The following is a 20784-nucleotide window of genomic DNA, read 5'->3' on the forward strand; positions in this document are numbered from 1 at the left end:
TTTCTTACACTTGAGGCCCTTTTTTTAACCTGCAAATAGGGGTGGCCATTGGGCCCGCCTGGCCTGGCTTGATAAAGGCCCGATAGAACTGTCCCATGTCTTGTTTCGAGCCCAGCCCGACTCAGTTATACTTGGGCTCGAGTCAGGCTTGCGCTGGGCCTGGCACGACCTGATTCGGGCATGGGCTTCAAAATGCAGCCTGAACCCGACCCGATATGCGCCACCTACAGTCAGATGGGCACCCCTACCCGTAAAGAGGTTTTTCTAAAGTGGAAAAGGAGATAAAATAAAACGCAAATAAAAAAAATGAAAGTAAAAAAAGAAAATAAAAGAATGTGGGGGCATTTACGTTATTGGAGCAAATTATTGGGGGTTTAGTAAGAAAAAAGATTTTTGATTGCTGCCCGTTAGAAGGGAGCCCTCTCCAAAACCGTCGCCCTTCAAAGAAATATAGCCGTTGCGGTAACGGTTCTGTTCTTGCTGCCATTTCAAAATGACCCCAAAAATCAAACCGGTCATTTAATGATCAATCTTCGACGCTTCGTTGTTTTTTCTTCAATCGTCTCTCTTGCAAGCTGTTTTTTTAAAAGCAGAATCAGAAAATCTGAGGGAGAAAAAAGGGAAGCACAACCATGGATCAGGAAAAGGAAGAGGAGAGCAAGATGATTCCCGTCTTCACCGTGTTCAAGAACGGAGCCCACGTCAAGAACATCATCCTCCGAAACACATCGCTTTCAGAGCCCGAACTCAACCAAGAAGACCTGACTCTGATGGTTGGTCGTCACCCTGATTGTGATATTGTGCTAGAGCACCCCAGCATCAGCCGCTACCATCTGCATCTGAAGTTCAACGAGTCTTCGAGGTGGCTCTTTGTAACGGATCTGTCCTCAGGTACTCAGTCTTTCAATTTCTTGTGATACCCAAATGGTTGATTTAGTTTTGTATCCAAAAGATTTGATGAGAACATCATGTTTGTGTGCAGTTCATGGAACAATGATTTCCGGACGAAAAATTGACCCCCAAGTTTCTGTGCAAGTCGAAGAAGGAGACGTTCTGAAGCTTGGAGCTTCAACAAGAATGTATAAGCTTAGATGGGTATCGTCGATTTGCGATTTAGAGGCCGAAAATGAGATGCCATCACCATCTTTTTCCGAAAATCAGGAGGTAACAATGTTACCAAGTCCCCCCTCCCCCCTCTCTGTTTTCAGCATTACCCTGTATCTTTGTGGAATTGTATTATTCTTATGTCAATGATTTTGATACAACAGGAGAGGAAGGATGGATTTGTTGGTGCTGATGAATATGATAAATGGTCCGCATCAGCACCTTCTATGGAGCTTGAATCTTCATACTCTTCATTACCAGAAGTTTCTTTGGTCGATCAGATGATATCTGGAAAAGAAATTCAAGGATCTCATAGTTGTGGGATTAAGAAAAAATCAGGCACTGAGAATCTTTGGCTCAGAAGGTGCGGGTCTTCAGCCCCTCGTATTCGTACTAATGAGAGGAATGACGAAGGGCTTGACATGGGATTGTATGCTGAGATCAATGATTTAGATGGCAATGATGCCGCAATTATCAGTCAGACTAAGGACAGAACCAACATAGATGTAACTGACAGCCAAGAAGAACAATTTGTTTTGAGCAAAGAGAATCCGAGCACCAACTATTTAAATGTTCTCCAATCAGATAATAAGGGTTCCCGTGAAAACTTGGATACCGAAGTCTGCGTCTGTGAGGATGCTAAAACCACGAATATCACCTCAGGAGAAATTGATCAGCATGAAGAGGAGGTAATCCTGCATGAGTCACACTTCCATAATTTTAATGAAGAGGAAGACATGTTCTTGCTAAATAAGATCACTCCACAAACTTCTCTATGCATTTCAAAATCAAAAGAGGAAGCTGCCTCTGAAAATGCATTTGAAGTCAAGGAGAACCAGATCACGGGATATTTGGATGGTCTCCAATTAGATAATGTAGTAGCAAGAGAAAACTCGGAGGCTGCACTTAGCAATTGCAATTATCGTGCAACCTTGAATAATAGATGGAGAACACAGTTGGAGCAGGGGGTTCCCTCTCACTCACTCTGCAGAAGTGTTAGTGAAGAAGCAAATGCTTTCTCTTCAGATCAGGAGAATTTGACTCCAAAATCAAATATCAAAATTGCCTGTGAAAGCTTGGTTGAGGCAAGTAACAATAAGACACCTGTGACTGCTAAACAGCGAACAAAGCAGCATCAGTTGCTGGGATCATCTTTAGATGCCGGTTTCTCATTGGATCAGGAGAATTTGACACCAAAATCAAATACCAAAGTTGCCTGTGAAAGCTTTGTTGAAGCAAGTGATGGCAATAAGACACCTGTGGCTGCTGAACAGGATACAAAGCAACACCAGTTGCTGGGATCATCTTTAGGTTCTGGTTTCTCATCAGCTCAGGAGAATTTGACACCAAAATCAAATACCAAAGTTGCCTGTGATAGCTTGGTTGAAGCGAGTAACAATAGGATACCTGTGACTGCTGAACAGGGTACAAAGCAGCACCAGTTGCTGGGATCATCTTTAGGTTCTGGTTTCTCATTAGCTCAGAAGAATTTGACGCCAAAATCAAATACCAAAGTTGCCTGTGATAGCTTGGTTGAAGCGAGTAACAATAGGATACTTGTGACTGCTGAACAGGGTACAAAGCAGCATCAGTTGCTGGGATCATCTTTAAGTTCTGGTTTCACAAAGTCTGATATGGAAGGTATCTTCCCATCAGAAGAGGAGAACCCCACTTATCAAGTTTCTTCTAATGTTTTAAAATCAAGGAGGCGGCTTTACTACGGCCATCTAGATGAAGCCGGAAGCAGCAGAACACCTATGAGTGTTGAACAGCATGCTAAGGAGCATGGTTTGCAAGGTTCATCTCCACTGGTTCATCGAATCACCAACTATGATATGGAAGATATGTCAGACAAGGAGAATTTGACTCCACAAGTTCCCTCAACACGTGTTTTAGATGAAGCTGGAAGCAGCAGAACACCTATGAGTGTTGAACAGCATGCTAAGGAGCATGGTTTGCAAGGTTCATCTACACTGGCTCATAGAACCACCAACTATGATATGGAAGATATGTTCCCGTCAGACAAGGAGAATTTGACTCCACAAGTTCCCTCAACACGTGTTTTAAAGTCGAGTATGAAACTTACCCCCAAAAAGTTGATCATGGAAGCCGAAAACTGCAGAATCGTTGCAGCTGCTAGTCTGGACATGAAGCAGCGAGTGTGGCATGCTGGTTCACCCTTGGATGATTTCAGAAACTCCATTACAGAAGATATGTTTCTATCTGACAAAGAGAATGTGACCCCAAAAGTTTCTCGAGCTTTGAAGTCGAAGACTCGGATTCCATCAAAGTTCAAAGAGGAGATGATCTTCAAAAAAAGGTCAGAAGAAAGAATACCTTTCCAAAATTTGCTCCTGAATTCTCCTGACAATGTCAAACGATCGCCTGGCATCACTGCATCAAGAACTAGTTATACTGTTACATGCCAAAAGGCCGGTGCAGACAGGAGTTGTTCTTCTGTGGTAAGCAAATGCTTGAGCCTCTTTTGTATTTCTTATCCTTTATTTTGTTGGATGAGAAAACCAATTGAACATGTTGCAGATTCAGTCTGTAAATCTTCAAGCTGCTGAGAACATGGAGGCAGCAGCAAAAAAGAAATGGTACATGGTGGTTGACACAAGTTGCCTTATGAATGCACAATCCAGAAGGTCACTCAAGTTAATGGAAGGTCTGAAAGGGACTCAGCTTATTGTCCCAAGAATGGGTAAACAAACCAAATTTTAAAACTGGCATTTTTGCGCTTAGTTTGATTCAGTGTATCTGCTTTATTCATTTAGAAGGATTCCATTATGATGTGCTGTTTCTGGTACAGTTGTTAGGGAGTTAGATAGCCAGAAACACAGAGCAAGCAGGTTCAGAAGAGAATCAGAGGCTGATTTGATCATGCAATGGATAGAGGAGTGTATGGTGAAAATGAGCTGGTGGATTCATGTGCAGAGCTCCAGTGAGTGTGTTCCAGTATCTGCAACTCCGCCAGTGTCTCCTCACACGCAACCAAGCCAAGGAGGCAGTGAATCCAGTAGCTGCAATGCAGCTAGTTTTGTTACTGCCAGTCAAATGCCATTCTCGAATTATGGGAGTTTTGCAGAGATAGTTTCACCTACATCAGGAGATCACATACTTGAATGTGCACTCCTCTTCAAGAGACTGAAGACAGATGGACAGCTCGTCCTTTTAACGAAAGAGGTTGGCCTAAAAATTAAAGCCATGGCAGAGGTAATATCAAACTTCCCCTACCAATTTCTAGAACTCATTTTCATAATGCCTCCTTCCTAGTCTAATTACTTTTGTAATCCTGATGCTTTTAGGGACTGATCTGTGAGACCCCAGAGGAGTTCTGCCAGAGTCTGGTGAACCCATACTCTGAAAGGTTCTTGTGGTTGGAAAGCACTCCAAGAGGACCAACTTGGTCCAGCTTCGATAACGATGGCGGCTTGAGAGGGACTTATCATGAACCTGTGAGAGCACCAAAGGGGGATCCCTTCAAGAAGGTGTTGTTTACGGAAGGTGCTAAGGGTCTGAAACTTATACTGCACCATAATTATCATTATGGGCAGAACAACTTACCTGCATAAGACTCTTTTCAAGTAAGCATATTGTTATACATGCAATTAGTAGGGACCCCTTCAAAAGAAGAAGGTAAACGGAAGGCGTTAAGGGTCTGAAACTTGTTTGTTACTGCACCATAATTATCATTATGGGCAGAACAACTTTACCTGCATAGGACTCTTTTCAAGTATGCATACTGCTGCATATGCAATTAGTACAGCAGTCGCAAGTTCCCTACCAATCATTATCATGTGGCAATGACAATTTAGTTGGGGAGATCAACTCTTAATAGTAGCTCTTCTCTTTCATGTTTCAGTTTGTGCAATTATGGCAGCACTCGCATGCTTCTCTTTTTTCAGTTTTCATGTTGCAAGGCCAGCAAGCTTTAAATTCATCAAATATATATGCCATTTTCTGTAGACCACCAAGTCATCTCATAGTTTGAGAGAATTCATTTGAATAAGGAATCCTTGAGTCTCTCTTCACAATGCATTGAATATTATTTTCTGTTACAATCAAACTTCAAAATCTTTAATGAAGCAGGACATGGATTTTTTAATCATCTTATGATCAATAAGAAAATGAAACTCATCTTATATTTGAATTTCAATGATGAAATCATTGTTATTCTTAAAAAGTCGTAAACAACTAATACAAAATACTTGATGTATCAAAGTAGACAAGTTTAAAATAATGTGAGAATCCTAGAATCATTCACTTGCTTCCAGTATTGATCATAATGATTATTAAGAAAATGAAAGTCATCTTATATTTGAATTTCAATGACGAAATCATTGTTATTCTTAAAAAGTCGTAAACAACTGATACAAAATACTTGAAAACAAGGAATAAAGAAGAATACAACTAAGACTCCCCTATATATATCAAAGTAGACAAGTTCAAAATAATGTGAGAATCTTAGAATCATTCATTTGATTACTACTTCCAGTATTAATCATAATGGTTATTAAGATTTATAAAATTTGCATTTTTTATAAAAGAAGATGCCTAATCTCTTATGCAATAACATGCTACTAGAGAATATCTTAGAACACTAGGGGCAAGTTTGGAAGAAAGAAAAACTCATAGGAAAAAAAAGTTTTGTCTAAGATGGATGGTGGTGGTTGTGGTGGTGGGGAGTATAAAAATAAATTCTCTTGGTAGGAAACATTTCTCCACACCCCCCATGGAGGAATGTTTCCTATTAAAAAATGTACTTAGAAAAACTCTCAACGAAAAAGTCTCTCTCGTTTGGAAGGGTACGGATTTCCCATTTTGCATCACTTTTCCTATATCTTTCTCACTTCCAAACGTGCCCTAGAGATATCATTCTTTCCATTGAGTGTGTAAACTATATTTTCTTTATGTCAACCTCTCCATCTTGATCGATCATACACTGTGAGATAGATAAAGGTTACAAGCATTTGCGGTTTTCTAAATGAACTTACAATAAAAGGTTATTAAGAAATTACCGTATACAAGAAATTACCGTAACTAAATGCGATTGAGAATGCATTTTCATAGTTCCTTTTTCAAAAATAAAAAATGATAGACCCAAGATTGATATCTAGCATGCATAATAACAATGTAATAAGGATTTAATCCTGAACATGTGATTGATAGCTCTTGACTTTATGAACAGAGGGCTAAAGGCCAACCTATGGAGGCATTGATATTTTGGTGTGCATGATAGGACTTGAAAGATAAACTCGGTTGAGGATCCTTGACCTGATAAACTTTACATGATTCCAATATTTCATTTCTCTTCTTGACTTCTTGTGCAGTGTAATGGATCTGGCTACCAAGCTTCTTCAATTTCTTGAACATAATTAGAATAACCTTTTTACTTGCCCAAGACTCAACATTGATCTCTAGCATGTAAACTTTTTCTATAATGTATGCAATTCAACTTGCCTTTTAACATAGTGCCATTGGGATAAGACGCTTCTTCTTCCCTCACCACCTCAAAAATTTATTCTATCAGATGATATATGGTCAGTTAAAAAATCTGATCTCTTCCCACTAAACCTTCTAAATGATATTAAAGCTCTGTTTGGGAGCCTTGAATGAGAGGTGTGTTGCTGGTTTCCTCAGCGCTCTCATATTCTCTGCTATTTGGGAGCAGTGGTGTTGCCAAAACACTGAATTGGGAATGGAGTTGGCAGCCCCAACAACCACACTTCAACTCCACCTCAACAATACATTTTGGCAAAACCAGATTTGGCAACACATGGGAATGGTGTTTCCATCTCAATGCAAGGCACCCAAACAGATTCTAAATTTTTCCTGTCGTTTTCTCTTTGAAGAGGAGCATACATGTACCAAAGTTAGGGTTTTCGATCCTTGTGATATTGGACTTCACATGTTATATATTATGTGGGTAGTAGACAATTTTGTAAAGCATTCGTGAATCTACACAAGCACAAGGCATCAAACACAGTAATCCACGCCAATAATTCTGGAAAACTTGTGTAATGAAAATCTGGTTAATTACATGAGAAACTAAATTCAAGGCAAATATACCAAGGGCCTTCAATTAATTTAGGGTTTTCGATCATTAAGGGAGGGCTAAAGTGTAGAAGGCATTCAAGACCTTTTATTTGTTTTTTTAGATAATCTAGGGAACCACCCCAATCCCCCATTGGCTGGCCTCAGGTTGGTAAAACCCTTGAGGTCCCCCCTGCCCGCTGAAGAGTACACTCAGCTTCGACCTTGTGGCAAGGGATGCCACCCCTGGGTTTCTGGGTTTCGAACTTGAGACTTCCCGTCAACTTGGTGACATTCACAAGTCATCCCTACCAGATGATGGGGAACCCTCTTGGGCACGTAGGATCTTTATTAGTCAATACATTTTTTAAAATAACTTCTACAGAAGTTTCAAAATATGTATCTTTTTTAATATTGTTGGCCCCATTTAATTTCTCTTTAAAAAGCCTTTCAAGATGAATAGTCACATTATGAAGAGACAAATTTTGAAGCATCTAAGATATTTTTTTCTTCGAATTTAAAATATTCTCATAGGAAAATAAAGTTTTGCCTATGGGAAGTTTTCTAAAAGAAAGTTTTTTACTTGTTTGTATAGCATGAGAAAAAATGAGAGAGAGGAGGAGGAGGGTGGTGGTTAAATGGATAATGGTGGTGGTGAGATGGGTGGTGGGGAGTGTAAAAATAAATTTTCTCATGGTAGGAAACATTCCTTCACTCCCCCTCGAAGGAATGTTACCTATCAAAAAGTATATTTTTTAGAAAAACTATCTCAGCCAAAGGTCCCTCGTTTGGGAGGGTCAAAAAATTTGTACTGATTTTCCATTTTGTATCACTTTTCCTACATCTTTCTTATTTCCGAACGTGCCCCAAGGGTCGTTGAAGGCTTCTAAAGTATGTTAGTCACACTAGGATTGTCACAATCAAAGTCAACTAACTATTTAGGGTCATTTTTGTTAGAGAATCAAAACATTGAAAAAAAGCAGTCTTTAAAAGTCATTTACAGCTCTAGAACAATCCAGAAGCTTCCTCACCCTATATATACCCATGGCTTAACCTGTGAGGCATATCATTCTTCCTCCCTTTTTTTTGTTTTTTTTTGTTTTTGGACAATTTCTTAGTTGTATGTAATCAAAATTCCTGTAAAAAGACCTTAGACGGTTGCGCACATGGCCACAGGCTTGTTGATAAAAACTTTCATGCTTCACATTTTCAAAAATTCTAAAATTAGATGATTGAAGTTCCAAAGAGCATTAGTAAGAACGTACTTGTAGTGTTTGATCTCAAACCTATAAAATCCATTTTTTACCAGTTATACAACTATACCATTGGGTTTTGAACCTCCAACGTCCCAACACAAGGTGACGTGCACTACTGCTCCTACCATACATGTGGAGCCCTTGTTGGTAAAAAGAAAAAGTTGCTTTGCTCCAACAATTTTTTTTTCAAAAAAAGCTAGACATATAACTTTGTGCATATTGAAGGGCTTGACTCGAGCCTTTGAATTGCATTGCTAGTTTGGCAACAGCCTAGGCTTGGCCGCTTTGGCATGGTACCAAAAAGGGCTATCTCCAAGCCTAACCCAGCCCAACTTCGATAGGGAATCAGGTCAGGGACTCAGGGGCACCCTACCATCAGGGGTCCCTTGGTGGCCGTTAATCATAAGATGAACGACATCCAAACCATCATGGGAGGGATGCCATCTCTTAGATGGGCCTGGCCATTTTCTTTTGGATGCTTCAGAGGGGCTTAAAATAGACAGCTCACAAAGATTTGTTTGTAGCCTTTTGATGGGTGTAAGATGAATGGCATCCAAGGCACCCCTGACCTGGGTCTCTACCATAAGAAAAACCATACCTGGGTCCTATAAGAATTACATAAACCAGACCCTATTCATACCCAGTAAAATAATTTTTTTTTATCTTTTAAATATTGAAAAATCACGTGTTAAATGAATCTCGATATGAAATTTCATAAACCATACCCAGCTCCATATACTAATTGGATCTTTTGGGTCCAACCCAGTTTCTAATTAGACCTCCTTCTTTATCACCAAACCCTAACCCTATAGGGTTTGGTACGGGTCGCATTGACACCCCTACCTGACAGAAAGAATGGGCACATTGCAGGTAAACCATATAATTGGCAGGTCTAGGGCAGTCTCATGTTGAAAGGGTCCACGGCTTCAACTACGGGTGCAAATGAATCGAGCTTGGTCGGACCTTCAATCTGAATCCAACACATTATTTCTGGATATGTATTCTTCAAATAAGAGTATTCAGGTCAGAGTCAGATTCACATGCTTGGATTATTTTCTAATTTAATTTGGATTTGAATCCATGTTTTGAATCGGATCGGTGTTCGGATTGAGATTTAATCCAATATATTTACATTTTTTACATGTGAAAACCTTGAACCTGGTTTTCATTTACCGGATAGAGTATTAACATATATACTTTGGAATTTGGATCAGGATTCAAACCCTACATCATCGGTTCTCATCTGGACCCAGAAACAAGATTTGGACCAGATGCACAAAATGTGGATTTGGATCGAGCATGACCCAGCCATTTTCCTACCCTTTGCACCCTACCTTCAACCAAAGCCATGAACGTCCAAAACAGTAGGTGACCTTAACCTGGGGGTACAACCAAGTACTTTTCACAATAACGGCTAAATGAAGGAAGGGGCGGGCTTAGGGGTGTCAACGGGCCTAGTTTACCCAGATCCAACCCCAACCAAACTCAATAGGATCCAGGTATGGTGATAAATAAGAAGACCTGACTCAGGTCTGGATCCGAAGGTCCCATTAATACATAGACTCGGGTATAGTTTGTGAAATTTTATACCAGACCTGAACCCGACCCGAGTTTCGATTAAGACCCACAAATTTTTAATGTAAAAATGATAAAAAAAATATGGTTTTGCTGGGTATGGTCCTGTTTTGGTTCATGTAGCTCTTATTGGGTCCGGGTATGATTTTTCATATAGTAGATCTACTTATACCTGGGTCTAGACCCAATACCATACCCAAAAATCTAGTCTAAGTTTGGTTCTACTTAGGTCCGAACCAAACCCAACCCATTGATACCCCTAGGCTGGCCCCACATTAGTTCTATGATGTGTCCAGCTATCATTGGTCACCTAGCTCTGATTAGACAAGGGACCAGATGAAGAAGTCTCAATGTCAAGCTGGTAAAGAGGGTGTGGGGCGCCCTTATCTAGAAGGGGGCTTGTGTGTTGTATACAAAAGCAAATTTCTCTACTTTTTTTCACTTGGGGAGACAAGAGGCAATAATAAAATTAGATTGCAATCAGGATGCATGATAGGTATGGTTTTGATAACAAGGACAGGCCCGACCCACCAACCGACCCAAATGACAGTGACTAACCAACTAGGACCAAACACAAAGCTAGATCCCTTTTTTAATAAGCCCAAGCATGCCATACATCTTTTTGTCTCTTGATTCATTAATGCATGAAGGTGTGGCCCTCACTCTTTCTCTTTGTTCCACTTTTGTAGTAGCTCGGCTTGGCTTGGGTTTGTTAGTTGGACTTTTTTTTTTTTTGAATTTATAACCCAAAGAAACTGCACTATGTACTAAGACCTGGTCTAGCTCAGCCTATCATACCTACGATCGTCACGCTGGCGGTGTAAAACTCCGAGGCTAGGACCCCTGCCCTTAGGGCCTATGCTACGCGTTGGCTTGTGTAGAGGGGTGACACCCATGAGAATCGAACCTTGACTGTAGCCAACCCTGCTTGGGGCTTGTTAGTTAGACTTGGTGTGCGGTATATGAATGTATACGGTTTGGTGTAAGTAAGGATCTAGTTGTTATTAAGTCTGACCTAATCGAATCTAGCTTGATCAGATGATTTGGAAGCAGATGGCAATCAACTGAAAACAGATCTGGATCAGACTACCTTCAAGTCTAACATTTACATATATTCAGATTAAAAATTTAGTGATCCAGATGCCAAACTCAATGTATAGACTGGATCTAGTTATTGATCAGATCAGACTTTGGCTGCCAAATCCGACTTACACATTTGGATTCAATCGGACATCCAACCTTAATCCAAGCTGTCTACTTCTCTACGTGCAGGACCAAATTTGAATGTGAATCTGAATCTTAAGCAGCAAATCTGAATCAAAATCTCGATCCAGACTTGATCTGTTTTTTTTTTAGTTAAATTTGAGAGTCAAGCCGGATCATGAGGCCATAAAATATGAATCAACTGTCAGCATCAATTATATGTTACATTCCCCACTTCCACAGAACCTAATAACTTAGTTCTTTCGACTAAATTACCAAAATCATTTGCTTTTCTTCAAGTGATAATTAGCAAAATTTAGATAAAACTACTAAAATGTGTAAAACTTCTACAAATATCTTTCACAAATAATGTGTGTGTGCATGTGTTGATAAGTCTTTTTTTTTAAAGGCAAGCTGAGGTTAGGCAGACCCCAACAGTTATTATTCAACGTACCACTGGGTTTTGAACCTGCAACGTCCCACCACAAGGAGATGTGCACTGACAGCTCCTACCAACCACGTGGAGCCCCCCTTGGTGTGAACACAAAAATTGGTATCAATGCGTATGGATTGATATACCATGCTTCTTTTACTTTAGAACATACTTGGAAATTATAAATTGAAATATTTCAATATATTTTAAGCTAAAAATGAACAGCCCAAATTGCATCAAAATATAACTACAGAAAAACAAACAGAAGGTCTTCTGCATCTAAATTGTTAGATTAAAACTATGATCTGTACTAAGCAAACAAGTCTAAGTCCAACACACACACACACACACACACACACACACACACACATATATATATATATATATATATATATATATATATATATTGTGTGTGTGTGTGTGTGTGTGTTGGGGGAAGGGGTTGAAGTTAAGCAAGACAGTTTGAAGTCCTTCCACAAATGAAAATTTTTGGAGTCTAAAATGGAATATTAGGACTTGTCTTTATAGCAGCGGTTCACAAAGAGAGTAATGGAAACCAACTTATGGAGGTTGACAGGCAGGGACAGTCTGATAATAGGAATTCACCTAGCCTGTACTTAATGAGTCAGATAGTCATATTCATGTTTATGGATCACAACAGTATGGTTCAACAGATTGAAAACACAGAAAAACATTGCTTTGCTTTATGACAAAGAACCCACCAAGTTGGAGCCTTTTTTTTTTGCCCCATGCTACAGTGAAACCTTAGGAGAGTGGACCGTTCTCATAGCACTGTTTCATGAGACAGGGTGAGGTCAGAGGGGCCTTGGTTGGATAGTTTATTAACTCTCAAATGGGTCCCACAGAGTCATTCATCTTGTAGATGAACGGCATCTAAAGGACAAAAAATGAATGAAATGTTTGGATTTACCTTCATCTCATGGATGAATGGCATCCAAGGTACCTCTACGATACTGACAATGCCTACCCCTCTTAAATCTTATAATGCAAGTCGTTTTGATCAAATCTGACCTTATGAATGGATTCAACATGGTAGATTCAGTAAGAATGGCCTTTGGACCATATCTTTTCAAGGAAAAAAAATAAATATTTGTGCTTTATGAACTGTTGATCTTGAATTGTCATAAAATCCGTCAGATCTCGATGATTTAAAAGTTGATCTTCACTAGATTAATGATGTAGAACACATCCAAAGGGTCCAACTTGATCAAAACAACTCGCATCAATGAAATCTCAAGGAAGGGTGCTAAGATAGGGATGACATAGGGGATGAGTGGAACCAAATTTGCCTCTGACCTGATAAGCTCTCTTCCTCCTATTTCATACCCATCTCATGAGAAATTGATCTCGCGATCATCGGGCACCTCGATGATCACGCCAACTAACGACGAATTAAAACAGAGAACTTAGTTTAGATTGTCACAGACTCACAGTCACTTGAAAACAAAAAGCCTGCACAACGATTCCTTGCCAAGATTGAGCATCCACCACAAAATGGTGGTGGTGGTCGGCTAGGAGCCAAGCCAATAACAAAGCAACTAAAGCATAACAACAATAGAAGAAATCACCAGACATCATTACACCTCCCTCCAAACATTCGCTACAAAATATCCCAAGATCTCAATCATGAGACAAATGAAAGCGATTGGTTGGCAAGATCCAAGTGACCCACCTCAACGGAGGGCTGATAACAGGACACGTCAGCCAGGGTCGGTGCATCTAACGGGGCTCCGTTTCCAAATCTTCAACACAAAAAAAGAAAGAAAGAAAGAAAGGGAAGGATAGGCGTGAGAGTTGTTATTGTTAAGTCTCGCCGTCCAAATTTCTTATAATCCATCTAGTGTCATCCCACGCGCAATCAAGCACTTATTTTCCTCTTTCTCTTCCCCCTTACTCTTAAATGTTTGTCACCCTCTTGAGCTGTTGCTTGCTTCCATTGTATGTCACGGTACCTTTCCTTTTCACATCAGAAGGGACTCAAGATTTTGCCACCCTTTTATTTTGATAGCTTATGTTGAGTCTCAAGAAGAATTAATTAATTTCTGGTGACTTCAAGCTTGTGTTTCTTCATTGGTTCATTTATTAGGAGGGTGTTTGGAGGTTTATTTTTTGAGGGCAGGTTGCAGAAACCATATCTAGTTGCAGAGAGACCATCGTTTCTTATCGGTTAGATCTGGTGAGTGTTGCAGTTTTTCTTCTAGTTTTTCTTTTGAGTTTCCTGTTGGAAATTTGTAGAATTTGTTTTTCACAAGATCATTAATGTAATGTGATACAACTTGATTATTTCCAACATTGAGCTCTCCCTCTCTCTGTTCATCTTTGATGGTATGTAACCAATCATCTCTCTCTCTCTCTCTCTCTCTCTCTCTCTCTCTCTCTCTCTCTCTCTCTCTCTCTCTCTATATATATATATATATATATATATATATATATATATATATATATATATATATATATATATATATATATATATATATATATATATCTGTTCATGTCTTTGATGGTATGTAACCAATCATCTCTCTCGGGATTGAAGGACTGAGTCATTTGTATATTTGAAGACTACGAGTGATATTTTTTTCAGCTTGGCAAGATCTTTTCGGTAATTTGAATGGTTGTTCAGGTGCTGGTGTAGGTGAGTGGGGGTGGCGAGATATCCACCATTGAGTGCCAAATAAAGTCTCTCTCTCTCTCTCTCTCTCTCTCTCTCTCTCTCTCTCTCTCTCTCTCTCTCTCTCTCTCTCTCTCTCTCCTTTGCTTTTCTTTCTTCACATTCTTTGCCCCTCAAAAGTCTTCGGCTTCCGTCCATCCATGGTGACAAAAGATCTCATGCATCTCCATTTTCCTCATGCGAATTCATTTATCCTAACCAAGTTAGGAATTGACAGGACCATATCCTTTATATGTAGTCTAAACTTTATTTAGTAGAAAACATGTAATAAATTAGAAATAATTTTTATCAGGTTTTTTTAAAAGATCAATAAAATATCAATGGCACACATTGCACAAAAACTTTACAGTAAAAAATTTAGGTTCTCTATTGAAATGTCTCAATAGGTCTCATATTCTGGGATAAAGAAACAACGATAAACACTTGCACAAATTCAATAAGCAGAAAAACACCTACAATACAGGGTAATACTTCTGTGCTAAATGAAATATGCTAATTGAGTTTTAAAGTTTTTTTAGTTTTATTTTTAAATTTTGACCGTATAGATGTGATTTATTTTCTTGATTTTATATGGAACAACTCTTGAAACGTTCTATTCCAACATATGGGTGAGTTTTTATAAGGTTAGAAAAAATCAACGATCCAAAATCTTTATAAATTTTTTAGGCTCCGAATAGCATTTTTCATCAAAAACACATGATTTAGGTATGGATTCCTAGTAAATCGACCATGCCCAACACATTTATGGGATTGAAACAGTAAAAAAAACTACCAGAAAAGCCGAAAACCCCATTTGACATGTTTCATTTAGTTCAGATGTATTACCCTATATATATATATATATATATATATATATATTAGTGTGTCTATTGTGCTACCGAACCACCGTAACTTAACTTATGGTGGTAGTACAATTTGGATTTCTATAGATCTAATCCTTAAAGAAAAATGTAACCTTAAATATCATTTTTAACATGTTTTTTTTTTAATCATAGTTTTAACAAGATCTATTTACTATTTTCATTCATTAAAGTTGACTCCAAGATGATGTTTTGAGCCATTTTCAAACCATGTTTATCAATCATATCATGTTTAACATGATTTATTTACTATTTCCATTCACTAAAGTTGACCTCAAGATGATGTTTTGAGCCATTTTCAAACCATGTTTATCTATCATATCATGTTTAGCATGATTTATTTACTATTTTCATGTTGACTTGAAGATGATGTTTTGAACCATTTTTAAACCATACTTCATGAACTGTGAGCCAATGAAATGTTGCTACCTTAAAGAATTGAATATATTCACATATTAGAGACAATTAAATCTACTAACATGGTAAATATGCCATTCTAATGCATTTGTACGGTTAGATCCAACATTTGGTATCATGATTTAAAGAAGAGTGTGTACCATCATTTAGAACCATAATACATTTCTTATATATATATATATATAAGTGGGGATGGAAATTAGCATATAAATAACATTGGTAATATGTTGTTAGCAGATAAATTGTAAATGGAAGGAGAATCATGCATACCCCCTGGGTTTAGATTCCATCCAACTGAAGAGGAGCTCGTTGGTTATTATCTCGCGAGGAAAGTTGCAGACCTAAAAATTGACCTAGATGTCATCACAGATGTTGATCTCTACAGAATCGAGCCATGGGATCTCCAAGGTAATTTACTCAAAAATCCACAAGGGATAATAAAATGAAGAGCATTTGCTTGATTTTATTATCTTTGTGTTTTATTTTTTCAACTATTGATACTACATTAATCAAATTTCCAGTAGACAAAGGCTCAACTTTTATGGGGCCAAATGAGATAACTGGGTGGTTAAGTCGCACTACTAATATAACCGAGGGGTCTCAGGTTCAAATCCCACATGTTATTCCCTAGCCTTTTTTTGATATTTAAGGAGAAACCCCCCAATTCAGGTTATCCCTCTGCTTGCCTATTGAAAATGACTCAATTGTTTTTTTATGATGAGGAACCTTCACTGAGAACCGGGTCACTTAATGGGGCCGCCCCATGCAAGGTAAACACTGGGTGCAAACCCTTACCGAACCCACCAGTTAAAAGCGCCCGGGTAGGACTCGATTAGTTTTAGTGATGTTAATTGGAGAATACAACTTGGCCATCAATAGAGTTGTGTATATCTCTTTACCCGAGCCAGGCTCGGGTGTCATCACATCAGTGTGCTTCTGCACCCGGCTGCTCTCTATCTGCTTTTGGGCTCCGCAACTGACAGTAAGTCAGCCAAAGATGGAGGGCATCAGGTGTGGTGCAGCCGCAGACTTCAAAGTGTGCTATGTGATGGCACCTGATCCTGGCTCCTCTTTACCCTCTCTTTAAACAGTGATATTGTTAAAATTTGTCCTACTTTTCCGACAGGTGGTAGAAGCGGAAACAGATTAGGTCATGCTGAACATGAGCGCTTTTGCTCATGCCGACATCGTGGCCATCCGATTTGTATTTTAAAAAGCTAAAAAGTCGACAAAACCACGTGGCATTCATCCAAAATACAAACAGACGGCCACGATGTCGGCATGAGAAAAAACGCTCATGTTCAGCATGACCTGATCTGCTTTCGGTAGAAGCCTATTGGTCTAAGATATTAGTCCTCTAAAATCTTGTATTTTTTTTCTTTTGAAAAGAGTCCTCTTGCATCTTGTAATGCAGTGGATAGACTTGCTATGATTCTTTTTCAAGTTTTGACAACCGTTTGCTGCATTCAGCTTCCTTCTTTCTTGCATGATTTGACTGGTTCCAATGTTAGGTTAAAAACAAAACAAGGTTGCTGCAGCTTTCTCTTGCCACATGAAAAGTTTGCTACTGTAGTGTGTAGCAGAAGGCTACAGATAAAGTAAAACGTTTTATGTAAAACATCAACGCAAAAGTGACTTTGTCTCATGTTAGCCCGCGGGACCCACTCGATACTTTGTCTGACAAAGAGGTGTCACGCTTTGTGTTGGCATTTTACAGTTAACTTTGTGAAAAGCTGTTTTACCTGAGCTTGTTGCATTTTGTAATAATATCAACAGCGACGATCACAACTACTATATAGATATGTGTCATTATTATTAGTGTTAGTATTACGGGGTAATGTTTGCTACCTCGTGGGGGGTAAGAAGCCCCTTAGTGAAGAAAATATAATAATTTTATTTTTTCATCTATTTTGCACATCTGACCCTCTAGATGTGATTTAGATATTAAGTTTTAGCAGAAACTGACCTTTGGATAATGTTTTTCTGACGTATATGTCAGATTTTATGATAGTTGTAAAAATCAATGGCCTACAATGTACCAAATTTTCAAATTTCAAAGAAACATATTTTTACCTTAAACTCTATGATCAGTGATGATGGTGAGATGTGGTGAGATGAGTGATGGAGAGTGTAAGAAAAATGTTTTTTTTTATCAAAAAGTCTACTTTTTAGAAAAACTCTTTCAACGAAAAAGTCTCTCTCGTTTGGAAGGGTCAAATTTTTTTCACTTTGTATCACTTTTCTTACATCTTTCCCACTTTCAAATGTGCCCCAAGCAAGGTGTGAATGGATGTCCACATGGGGGCAGGGAAAAGCTGAGACACACCTACCAGCATAGACTTTTCCTTTCTTTTTGCAGTTTGTTTCACCAATGGTGGAAAAAGTATGGACTTTAATTTTGTGGCCAGCATCACATTTTCCCACGAAAAAGACCCCAAACAAACGGGTTCTAGAGCTGACCTTGTTTAGTCCATCTAAGAACTAAGCCTATAGTTTGCCCCTATTATTGTCATCAAATGAATTGAAACTGACTGACTGCGTTCTAGTAATTTACAGATAAGTGTAAGCTTGGCTATGAAGAACAAACAGAGTGGTACTTCTTTAGCCATAAAGACAAGAAGTATCCAACTGGAACAAGGACAAATAGGGCCACTGCAGCAGGCTTTTGGAAGGCAACAGGAAGGGACAAGGCTGTGTTCTCCAAATTTAAGCTCATAGGGTTGAGGAAGACACTGGTGTTCTACAGAGGACGGGCTCCGAATGGCGGAAAGACAGACTGGATCATGCATGAGTACAGATTAGAGACTAATGAACATGGACAACCTCAGGTTTGTATCCAGTCCCTTTGACAATATTTCAATATTCTCATTTTTAAGTTATTTTTCATCTGCATGCAAGTATTGGACTTTGGCTGTGTCGCTCAAGATGGTTTGGTCCATGAGTTGCATTAAGGGGCGTTTGATGGCGCCCAAGAGAGAAACTTTCGTTTTTTGCATGGAGTCCGTACATGACATCAAATGTAGAAAAACATTTCTGCTTTTTGCATCGGTGACGTCCCCTACGGTATCTCTATTAGGCATGTAAATCTGTTTAGCGGTTTCTTTGCTCCCTAATTCCTTCACTCGCTTGTTCTTTTTAGGCCAGGAAAAGAATAAAAGAATTCATCGGTCACTTTCGCTCCTTTTTTAAGGGCTTTTTTTAAAACAACAATTCCATCGTTTTCCTTACTGTTTGTTGAGAAAAAGTCACTAGATGTACCTAGTGACTTTTTCCCTGGATAAAATTGTCTCCAGTAATAACTTTTACCCCCAATCAAACACGCCCTAGATGTCTTTTGAAGATTGGGACACTAAGGGTGCATTTGCATGCCATGGAAATCTGAGGGTTTCTGCGAAAAATGCATGAAAATTTGCACATATTTATGTACATGACATGCCGTGGAGCCGCCTGCTGCAATAGGCAAACACAGTTCAAGTCGCGTATGGCGTTTGACAGCTCGACTCAAAAAACTTGTGGCCAAGACAGTCTAGTTTCGATCAGTAAACATTGAAATATCTGAATCTAAACAATGTCACAATCAAGAAAAGAGAAAACATATTGCTGAGAAAAATCCCAGGATCAATAAAAAATGTGCTCGTTTTGAATAATATAAAAAGAACATCAGTATATACTTAAAAACATTAAACATATCAAAAAAAGGATTATATTTGCTACCCTCAACTGTACTTGTACCCTCTAGTAGAAACAGCTTATTTCTTAACATTTTCTTGATTTTTTTTTTGTAGATTAAACCTTATGGATATGATCTATATGGTTTGTTTAGACAAATACAAGTTGTAGTTCATCCCATCATGTCATATAAGTGGATTTTTTAAGGGCTTCAAATTTCAACAGTCCACAATGCATCAAAATTTTGCAATTGCCAAAATCATGTTTTTATGCTATGTTGCAGGATGAGGGTTGGGTTGTCTGCCGCGCATTTAGAAAGCAAAGTCCCTCTCAAAGGTCAATTACACCCATTTGGGATCTTGGAGGCCCCTCTTTCATGAACCAAGCAAGGGCACATCATCGACTATTGACACACCTAGATGACCCCACCCACAGTGCTACACTTGCTTGCAACATGGATGATCTTGTGCCCTCCAAGCTTCACACAGAGAACCAATTCCTCCACCTTCCCCAACTAGAGAGCCCTTCTCTCCCACCAAGCCAACTATATAAGGAGGCAACCTGTCATTCCTATGGTTCATCCAATGAGGGGAATGACCTTAATGGGTACCACTGCTTTGATAACACTGAAGGGCTTGTAGTCGATTGGACAACCCTAGACAGCCAGGGCACACCTCAACTCAGTGAGACTACATCAGATTCCAACTACTACATTCCACTGTTTCAAGTAGAGAAGCAATCACTTGAGCAATACCAACCACATTTTTTTCCTCAGCACTCATTTCACAACCCCTAAAGCCTATATGGAGAGATGATCTCTACTAGAGCATAAAAAAAGGTAAAGAAAACTAATACCACGGCTGATACTGTAAGATCATGTTTTGAGGATCTATTTCTGTTGAAAGGATCCAAGGATAAGAAGCATGGCATCTCTTCAGACCCTGGTAGCCATGTTTCCAATGTCTTATTTTTTTCCCCTTTTTTTTCTCACTTTATCGTTTGTAGTCCTAACAAGAAGAATGAAATGAGAAAATGGAATGCCGTGTCCAGTTTTTGCTATTTTCAGTGTACATATAACTAGACACATTGAATGTTCTATTTCTTTGATCTTCCAATCATGACATGTGAGCAGATTTCTTCAAGGGCTCAAAATCAATGATCCACAACTTCATATTTCTTTAAGGGCTCAATAATCAATGATCCACAACTTCTGTAACTTTCAAGTCTCCAAAAATCATATTTCTTTCACCCACAAAACACAGTCCAAGTGTCAATTCCTAGCAAATGACCATTCTGAACACATCTACAGGATCAGATTTACAAAAGAAGTGCCAAACATACTCAGATCGTGTGCACTTCATACCTACGATGGTTTATACCTACCAATTTCTATATTTCTGTGTGTGTAAGGTTTAAATGGCTTATTAAGTGCCAATATTGTTCAGTGTTACATCAGAATGTATTTGTCCAACTTCCTCTCAGATGAGAGAACTTCCATTGTGAGACAAATCTGTTTTTTCAGTTCATTACACAGCCAAC

General features: G+C 38.8%; 1 protein-coding gene and 1 pseudogene across 1 annotated transcript; both read left to right on the forward strand.

The window, feature by feature from the left end:
- Positions 1-632: 632 nt before the first annotated feature.
- Positions 633-4679, forward strand: LOC149847309 (uncharacterized). The gene is made up of 6 exons (XM_089993925.1): positions 633-891; positions 983-1164; positions 1269-3566; positions 3646-3808; positions 3917-4320; positions 4413-4679. Exons 1-6 carry the CDS (start codon positions 633-635, stop codon positions 4677-4679), a joined length of 3573 nt encoding a protein of 1190 aa, XP_089850051.1.
- Positions 4680-15824: 11145 nt separating this feature from the next.
- LOC149847310 (NAC domain-containing protein 105 pseudogene) lies at positions 15825-20041 on the forward strand (annotated as a pseudogene).
- The last annotated feature ends 743 nt before the right edge of the window (positions 20042-20784 follow it).

Source organism: Nuphar pumila, chromosome 2, assembly GCF_984573655.1.
Source record: "Nuphar pumila chromosome 2, dmNupPumi1.hap1.1, whole genome shotgun sequence".
Lineage (NCBI taxonomy): Eukaryota > Viridiplantae > Streptophyta > Magnoliopsida > Nymphaeales > Nymphaeaceae > Nuphar > Nuphar pumila.

What these genes read in the sequence shown, in the direction of transcription:
- LOC149847309 (XM_089993925.1), top strand. Translation starts at nt 633, where the DNA reads ATGGATCAGGAAAAGGAAGAGGAGAGCAAGATGATTCCCGTCTTCACC. An exon ending in GCTTATTGTCCCAAGAATGG is followed by an intron (nt 3,809 to 3,916) that starts GTAAACAAACCA and finishes TTTCTGGTACAG; the next exon opens with TTGTTAGGGAGTTAGATAGC. An exon ending in AAATTAAAGCCATGGCAGAG is followed by an intron (nt 4,321 to 4,412) that starts GTAATATCAAAC and finishes TGATGCTTTTAG; the next exon opens with GGACTGATCTGTGAGACCCC.